This window comes from Corylus avellana, chromosome ca6, assembly GCF_901000735.1.
Source record: "Corylus avellana chromosome ca6, CavTom2PMs-1.0".
Classification (NCBI taxonomy): Eukaryota; Viridiplantae; Streptophyta; class Magnoliopsida; order Fagales; family Betulaceae; genus Corylus; species Corylus avellana.
Genome location: NC_081546.1, coordinates 17,794,877 through 17,804,429, shown reverse-complemented (window position 1 = coordinate 17,804,429; position 9,553 = coordinate 17,794,877). Strand labels below are relative to the sequence as shown.

Sequence of the window (9,553 nt, the reverse complement as noted above, 5' to 3'; positions counted from 1 at the left end):
GGTGGCCGGATCTCTCTCTCCCAAGGCGTTGGGGTGGATCGTGGCCACCCCCAAGCCGCTGGGGGTGGTGGTGGCAGGGAGAGGCTGGGCGATGGCGTCTGGGTGTGGGCGGTGGGTGAAACCGGCAGCGGCAGGGGGTGGTGGCTAATGTCAGTGAGGGAGAATTAATCTTATGTTTTGCTAACATGCATTTTTTTTTGCATTTTTCTTAGATTGTTGATGTGTCAAAATCTGTGTAGTTTGCACAAAAGCTCCCTTTTGTGCAACGACCACACAGAAGATGCACTCTATTTCTAATTAGGTAAGATTTTAACCTGGGTTCATGGTCCACTACTAGGGGTGGGCAAAAACCTCTCAATCAGCAAATTCGCCCTGATCCGCCCCGCTCGGAATTGAATGTTTTTTTTTTGCCGAAACGGATTAGATTTCTTCCAACTCAGGCGGGAAGGGTTTCGGATATAGAAAATTGTGGGCTGCGGGTACCCGACCCGCCTGTTGATTACCAAAAAACAAACCCTGGACTCCTCCTGTGACACCTCACTAACTCATGCCGCTTCTAGCCTTCTTCTTCTTCTTTCTCTACAGCTTCTTCTTTTTATCATTTTCTTCGTCCCTCTTCCCACCCACAAAAAACCCTCTATCTCTCTTTCTTCACGTTGCACGCAGTCACGAACGGATAGGATTTGAGAAACAAAGGAGAGGAGAGAAGAAAAGGGAGAGGAGAGGAAGAGAGACGCTGGAGAGAAGAAGAAGAAGAAGAAGAAAGAGAGAGAAGAGAGGGGGAGCCGAGTGATAGGCCACGTCGTGCAAGGCGACCCAATCCTAAGTACGTGGCCTAACTGGTGCTATGTGATGCTTGGAGGACTCACAATGTGGGAGCAGCGTGGGAGAAGTTAGTGGATGTGGGAGCAGTTAACTAGAGATATGGAAGTGGGTCTTTTAGTGGATTATTCTCAGTTGGTTGTTTATTAGTTATTGTATTTAAACTAGGGACTATTTGTTTTGGGATATGATGATTTGTGTAAAGTCCTAATTCTGTTGTGGTTCAACTCTCACCCTAAGTGGAGTATTATCTTGTTTATCTTGTTCTGACTGGGACCCACTAGGAGTATTAGAACATATTATCTTGTTTATGTATTTGTATTGTGGTAGAACTCCAGCCATAAGTGGAGATTTGTAACGTGTATTATCTTTATATTATATTAAATATTAGTTGTGTTTCTATTATCTATTTGGGACCTATCAATTGGTATCAGAGCCTGGCTACTAATCGTGAGAGGATTGAATCTTCGGAGGCAGACGTATATGACGTTAAGGAAGGCATTCAACGCTTGGAAGAAGGAGCAACTAGCTCCGCTGATCACATGCAAAGAATTGAAGAAGCCTTAAATGAAATCTCAACTATTCTTTCAGTGCAACATAGACTAGTTAACTGTCAACCATACTGCACGTATGAGTAGGGTGGTCCTACAACTGGGCGACAAGCGGTGGTGCCACATTATGCCAAAATGGATTTTTCACGTTATCAAGGAGATGATCCCACCAAATGGTTGAATCACGTAGTGCAGTTTTTTGAATATCATGGGACGCTTTCAGAGCAAAAGGTGGTGCTAGCATCTTTTCATCTTGAAGGTGAGGCCAACCAATGGTGGCAATGGCTGCAGAAGGCTCATCAAGAGGAAGCTACACCGATTATTTGGGAAATATTTGAACTGGAACTATGGGCTAGGTTCGGGCCAACCGACTACGAAGATTTTGATGAGTCTCTGACGAAACTAGTACAAGAAGGATCCTTACGTGATTATCAGAAAGAGTTTGAAAGATTGGGGAACAAAGCTCAAGGGTGGACTCAAAAGCATCTTATAGGAAACTTTCTTGGTGGTCCTAAACCAGAGATTGCAAAAGGAGTTCGAATGTTCAAACCCAAGACACTCAAAGATACTATTAGCTTGGTTCGCATGAAAGCTGACCAATTGTGCCAGCAAAGAAGGGCCAACGAGTTAGAATTGCAATCCATAAATAACCACTTAACCAATGTACCAACTGTTAAGAAAATCTCATGGGATGAGATGCAAAGGAGACGTGCAAAGGGTTTGTGCTTTAATTGCAATGAGAAATTTGTTCATGGCCATAAATGCAACATGGTGCAAGCTTGTCTAATTGAAAGAGATGGGTCTGTTATGGCAGAATTGGGAGAAGATAAAAATGAAGAAAGTGAAGACATTAATCCACTGGGAACATCTACCACCAGAGGACGTGATCGGGAGAGTGGTTACAAACCTTCAACTTCAAATTCCCACGTTAGACCTTGAGGACAAGATGCTTGCTAAAGAGGGGAGGAATGATAGGCCACGTCGTGCAAGGCGACCCAATCCTAAGTACGTGGCCTAACTGCTTGCTATGTGATGCTTGGAAGACTCACAATATGGGAGCAGCGTGGGAGAAGTTAGTGGATGTGGGAGCAGTTAACTAGAGATATGGAAGTGGGTCTTTTAGTGGATTATTCTTAGTTGGTTGTTTATTAGTTATTGTATTTAAACTAGGGACTATGTGTTGTTGGGATATGATGATTTGTGTAGAGTCCTAATTCTGTTGTGGTTCAACTCCCACCCTAAGTGGAGTATTATCTTGTTTATCTTGTTTTGATTAGGACCCACTAGGAGTATCAAAACATATGATCTTGTTTATGTATTTGTATTGTGGTAGAACTCCAGCCATAAGTGGAGATTTGTAACGTGTATTATCTTTATATTATATTAAATATTAGTTGTGTTTCTATTATCTATTTGAGACCTATCACCGAGAGGAAGAGAGAGACGACGCAAGAGAGAGAAAAGGAAATAAGAAGAAGAATACTTGATCCGACCCGCCAAACCCGAATTACCCGCCCCGCCCCGCAAATCCTGATACCTGGCAGGTACTGTCCATTAAAGCAGGGTCAATGGTACCAATTTTACTACCCGAGGGGTGCAGATCAGGTACGAAAAATGCCCAAAAACTAACCCGTGCCCACCCCTACCCACTACGATCGGAAAAAAAAAAAAAAAAAAAAGTGATTTCTATAAGCAGGTTAACGGTGCTTATTTGAAAATGTGCGAATTTAAACCAAAATCACAATTTTGCATAACAAATATTTGATATATATATATATATATATACTTTAACATGTTTTACCAAATGCCTTTGCAATTTTAAAAAGTAGTTTTTTCAAAAATGTAATTTTTAAAAATATAATTGTTAAAATCACACTTATTAAAATCACAATTCTAAATAAATCTTAAGCCAATGATAGACTCCATAAATTTAATAATTAATCAATTGAATTTATAACATATATGAGAAAAAATTTGAGCAAGTTATTAAGGCCAATCGTTTCTCATAAATGCAATGCGCCCCACACCAACCCTCTCCCCTATGATATAAAACGTAAGGCCTGAAAAAACTGGAGCAGACATTTATTGTAAGCATCAGTGTTGTACATGTTTTAAATTATAAGCTTTTATTGTTATCTTATCTTACAAAAGAAAAGAAAAGAAAGAAGATTTTGAAAATTTCCATGAAAAATACTTTTTTGTATTTGTTAATTCTATTTAGTAAATTAGTATATAGCTGAAATATAATTTGATAATGAGTTAGTAAAAATTAACTCTTTAGATCAGGGCTAGTAAAAAAAATTAGGAATTGATTTTTACTAACATGTAATTGTCTATATTAGTCTACTAAATAATTTTTATTATTTCTTTTTTAACTTAAAGATGAACCAATGTGAATGTTATTGTTCTCTATTAAATTTCGATAACCAGCAGGTCCATCACCTTTATCATTAAAAAGTGCATGTATTCTCTCAAATTACCACTTTATTAACAATGTCTATTTTTAAATTTTTAATTGTGACAATATCCTTCTAAATTATCAAAATATTATCAATTTTTTTCAATGACGAAACTACCCTTAGTAAAATAAAAACAAAAAATACTAAAACTTCTAAAAAAATCACGTTTAAAAAAATAAAAATTTTGTTTTTTTAAACAAAATTTTGTTTAAAATTTTTTTTAATAAAAATTTTGCTTTTAAAACAGAGAGAACATGGACTTTACCTTAAAAAGAACTAAAAAAATAAATAAATTTGATAAAAAAATATATATAAAAAAGAAAATGTCATTTATTTTCTTTCAATATTCAATGGTAGCAAAAAAAAAAATTATTATTTCATGATAAACGATAAAATAAAAACATCTCTGTCAGTGTTTGATTGACATCGTTAAATCCCAATTCCATGAAAAAGATAAAATAAAAACATCTCCGTCAGTGTTTGACACCGTTAAATCGCAATTCCATACGTGACCTGGCCGGCCCTAAGTAAATTTATTATACAATGTTTTTACTTTTTACCACAGTTTCAACTAATTGTTAATTTTTTTTTTTTTAACAATATATGATCAAATGGTTAATTGAGACTAACACAACAAACATTATCTTTTAATGTTTTTACGACGGTCTCAATTATCCTTCAATGTTTTTACAACAGTCTCAACTACTTTTGGTAAAACTTCTAACGTCTAAAAAACTTAAAAATGGTCAAAACGAATTTTTGATATAAGCTTAAAAATCAAACTTTTGCCAAAAAAATGCTTTTTGACTTAAAAATGCTCTATTTTTCTCACACACAATCTCAAACATACTCTAAATTTTTAATTGTGAATGCATATTCCTTGACATAAGAGAAATGTTAAGTGTTCTTCTAATGTTCTCCTGGTATCCTCCCAACTGTAATATAACTTTTAAAATCACCAATAGATTAAAAGTCAATAATGATAATTTCAAATTCAACGATAATTTTAAAAGCCGTTGGAAAGACACCAGGAAAACATTAGAAGAACACCTAACATTTTAAAATTATCGTTAAATTTGAGATTATCATGATTGACTTTTAATCTATTAGTGATTTTAAAAGCCACGTCACATTTAAGAGGACACCAAAAGAACATTAGAAAAACACCTACCATTTTTAAACTCAAAATCTAATAGTGATCTATCCAATAATAAAAAATGTCTGAAGCATTTATTAATTTTATTTTGTTTAGGTGGAGCTATTTTAGGGTTAAAATTAAATTCTTAGAGAACTGGAAGTAGCCAATTTGTATAAATTTTCTTACAATCCTTTGAGAGAGAGATGAGAATAGCATATGTTCCTCACCTACTTTTTAAATAGCATTAATAAATAGAACATACGGTAAGAAAAATATATCCTTAATAGTATATTTTTTATATATAGTATTAAATAATTTAAAATAATTTAATACTATATATTACGTAACACCGTTAAATACTGTATTGAGCATTGAGAGTGAAATGAGTGGAGTCAAGGCTGACGTTAGCCTCTCTCTCTCTCTCTCTCTCTCTCTCTATCCTTTCTAAATAAAGCCAAGCCCTCCCCAACACTCTCTGCTTCATTTCTTTTCTGTCTCTCTGCAACAAGCCAAAAATGGCTCGATTCCTCTTCTTCTTCTTCGCCATTTTTGTTGCTCTCTTTCCCCTTGCTTTCTCTCGCAGCCTATCGGAGACTGCAACTCACGCGCTCCTCGACGTCTCCGCTGCACTCCGTCAAGCCCAAGCCGTCCTTAGCTTCGACCCGGAAACTGTTAAGCCCTTGGGTCAACAAGGAGTACAACAAATTCTTGCTAATTCCTCTTCTTTCTCGCTCCAGCTTCACGCCCGGGACTCCCTCTACAAGACCTCGCATAAGGACTACAAGAGCCTGGTTCTTTCCCGTCTTGAGCGCGAGTCGGCCCGAGTCGACGCGCTCACTACCAAGCTCCAGCTCGCGCTCAGCGGCGTCAAGAAGTCGGATCTCCAGCCCGTGTTGACGGAGGTCCGACCCGAGGACCTCTCCACTCCGATTGTGTCCGGGACGAGCCAGGGCAGCGGCGAGTACTTCTCGCGTGTCGGCGTGGGACAGCCCGCCAAGCTCTTCTACATGGTGCTCGACACGGGCAGCGACATCAACTGGCTCCAATGCAAGCCCTGTGAGGACTGCTACGAGCAATCCGACCCGATCTTCGACCCGAGCGCGTCCTCCTCTTACAAGCCCCTCTCCTGCTCCTCTCAGCAATGCACCTCTCTCCATAATGGCGCCTGTCGCGGCGGCCGCTGTCTCTACCAGGTCGCGTACGGCGACGGCTCCTACACGGTCGGCGATTTGGCCACCGATACGGTGTCGTTCGGGAGCTCCGGGGCGGTGAACAACGTCGCTTTGGGTTGCGGCCACAATAACGAAGGTCTGTTCGTTGCCGCCGCCGGATTACTCGGGCTCGGAGGGGGCCCACTCTCGCTTAACTCTCAGATCAAAGCATCGTCGTTTTCTTACTGCCTGGTCGACCGCGACTCGGGCAAGTCCTCGACGCTCGAGTTCAACTCGGCTCCACCCGGCGACTCGGTCACGACTGCTTTACTGAAAAACAGCAAAATGGACACGTTCTATTACATCGGAATCAATGGAATGAGCGTGGGAGGGAAGCCCCTCTCGTTCCCGTCCTCGCTGTTCGCAATGGACGCGTCAGGAAACGGTGGGATCATTGTCGACTCTGGAACGGCCATAACTCGTTTGCAGACTCAGGCTTACAACTCACTCCGCGACGCGTTCGCGAGTATGACTCAGCACCTGCCGTCGGCGAGCAGCGTGGCTCTGTTCGACACGTGTTACGATCTATCTTCGCAGCATGTGGTCAGAGTCCCCACGGTTTCGTTTCAGTTCTCCGATGGGAAGTCCCTTTCGCTGCCGGCCAAGAATTACTTGATTCCGGTCGACTCGGCCGGAACCTTCTGCTTTGCCTTCGCTCCCACGACGTCGTCTTTGTCAATTATTGGGAATGTGCAGCAACAGGGGACACGTGTCAGCTTTGATTTGGCAAACTCGCGTGTGGGGTTCTCCTCCAATAAATGTTAGTAGGTGGGTGTAGGCACTGGGCAGTCAGGTTTGATGAAAAATAAAAAAATTTAAAAAAAAAAATTAAAAGAAAATGGTAGGGTAATTTACCTTTTTATCCTTAATATAGGTTAATTGTAATGCGTGTAGGAAAATGAAATGTTCTACGGAAAGGCAGGTGACTCGCTTAAAATCGGGCCCATCTAAATAAAGTCGAATGAAGCTTTGGCTGGTGTGGCTCATAAATGTACTATTGTGTGGTTCAGTTCAGTGGCATGTATAGAAAATTAGCCAGAACTGTAGGGGCCATTTGGCAAACCAGTGGCAGTGGGATTGATAAATGAATTGTGATTTTTATTTATGAGTTTCGTATGTTCTCACTTCTCAGTGTAATGAAGTTTTTTTTTTGTTTTTTTTTTTTTTGGATGCTTTAAAAGAATCATCTACCGCTAAATTTACAGCTTAAAGAAAGAGGACATGCATGTGTGACACGTGGCATTATGGTGATGAAAGTAATTTTGGATTTTGTGGGGGGTGGGTGTTGTGAATTATTCATTAATGGGAAACGTTTCAGTAATTACAATAGCCTTCTTTTTTTGTTGGCGGGTTTTGTGGGGCCGCTCTGTGGGAATAGGGAAAGTTGGTGGCGGCCCACTGTTGGGAGTGGAAGACAACAACGTAGATTATAGAAAAATTATGGTGCTGCGAGGGTACGCCCACTTTGTGCTTGGTCCCGCTGTCGGGATGTGGGGCCGTTGCCGTGATTGTCGGCAACCGTCTGGGATGTTTGATATTTTCGACCTTCCTTTCGTTGCTCAACACGTGGCGCTCAGTTTCAGGGAACCAATTGCAAAATAAATACAGCTCCTACCTATGATTGATTGATTCTTGCTTTTACTTGGAAATGATGGCTGCACTTTTTTTTTTTTTTTTTTGAAAAAGGTGATGGCTGCACTTCGTTACTTAGGTTAGAGGATTTTGAGATAATTGTATATAAGACGTGGATAATCTTTTATAGACTCGTTAAAATCCCAAAAATTGAAGCAGGCAGCAGGCTAGTTTGAGTTAAGCGGTTTTAAAAAGTGGGATTTAAAAATAATCGAAAAAATTTTACTTAGGCCAACTTTCAGCTAATTTTATAAACTCTTTATGAACTTTCAAATCTTTCATTTTGGACACTTCTGTTAGTTTTCAACGTTAAACTCAAACGATTTGACTTTTTATGCTCATTATACCTCTACTCTGTCCACTTAAAATTTCAAAAATGCCCAAAACTATAGCACTCACCCCAGCCTAAAACGACACCATTTTGAGCATTAAAATTATTATTTTTTCTTTGAAAACAAAAAAGAAAGAGAAAATGCAAAATATTAAAAAAAATTAAAAAAGAAACCACCCCCAAACCCTTGGGGGTGGTTGGACCACCCCCAAAAGCCCAAAACCGTGAATGGATTTTTTTTTTTTTTCCTTTTGTTTTCGGACCACCCCCTTGGCCATGGGGTTGGTCAAACCACCCCCAGACCGGCCTTGGGGGTGGCTCTAGCCACCTCGATTTTTTTTTTTTTTTTGCTTTTTCTTCTTTTTTTTTTTTAAATAATAATAATAATAATTTTAATGCCCAAAACGACATCGTTTTGGGCTGAGTGGATGTTGTAGTTTTGGGGCCCAAAACGGTGTAGTTTTATCGTGGGAGTATAATTGGTATAAAAAGTCAAACCGTTTGAGTTTAACGTTGAAAACTAACAGATGAGTCCAAAGTGATAGAAATTGAAAGTTTAGGGGTTCAAAGTGAGAGATTTAAAAGTTCAGGGGGTGTTTGTAAAATCGATTGGAAATTCAGGGGGCCAAAGTAAAGTTTTTCCAAAATAATAAGAGGAAACTTTAGTTTAGCCACTTGAACTTTCACGCGATTTGACAAACCATAAACTTTCAAATATCTCACTTTGGACCCATAAACTTTCAATTGCTCTCAATGTGAACCACTCCATCGGATTTTAAACGTTACATGATGTTTATACCCCTAAATTAGGTATAAATTTTCAACTTTACCCTTACTTCCAAAACGTTCTTTTTATTTAAAAATAAAAAAACGAAAAATCAGGGATATTTTGGTCTTTTTTGGTATTTTTAATGGCTAAAATTGACGGAGGGGTCGAGATTAAGAGCAATTAAAAGTTCTTGGGTCCAAATTGAGGGATTTGAAAGTTTGGGAGGTTTGTCAAATCGCATGAAAGTTTAGGAGGTTTGTCAAATCGCATGAAAGTTTAGGAAGTTAAAGTGAAGTTTCTCTAAATAATAATTTTAAAATGTGTAATTTTTAAAAATGTAGTTAAGCCTTTAAAATACAAACTTATATAATTTGACACATGGTAGTAGTATATGAGTAATTCTAAAAATCTCTATTTTGTCTCTTAAAAAATGAGATGACTTTTAAAATTACAATTTGATCAAAATTTAAAAGTGATAGATCACAGATTCGTCATATCATTATTGGAGGGACACAACAGCATTACCCAGTAGTATAGGAGACTCCGATGTCAATTTTTAAAGTTTGAAAGTGTAAATGGAAAATGAGCGATAATTCATGGGCATAAAGGAGTATTTTTTCCAATTAAAAAAAAAAAAAAT

At 38.8% G+C, this 9,553-nt stretch overlaps 1 protein-coding gene across 1 annotated transcript; it reads left to right on the top strand.

The window, feature by feature from the left end:
* Nucleotides 1-5,400: 5,400 nt before the first annotated feature.
* Nucleotides 5,401-7,286, top strand: LOC132184494 (protein ASPARTIC PROTEASE IN GUARD CELL 1). Its single transcript, XM_059598144.1, has one exon. It carries the CDS (start codon nt 5,486-5,488, stop codon nt 6,944-6,946), a length of 1,461 nt encoding a protein of 486 aa, XP_059454127.1. The 5' UTR covers nt 5,401-5,485; the 3' UTR covers nt 6,947-7,286.
* The last annotated feature ends 2,267 nt before the right edge of the window (nt 7,287-9,553 follow it).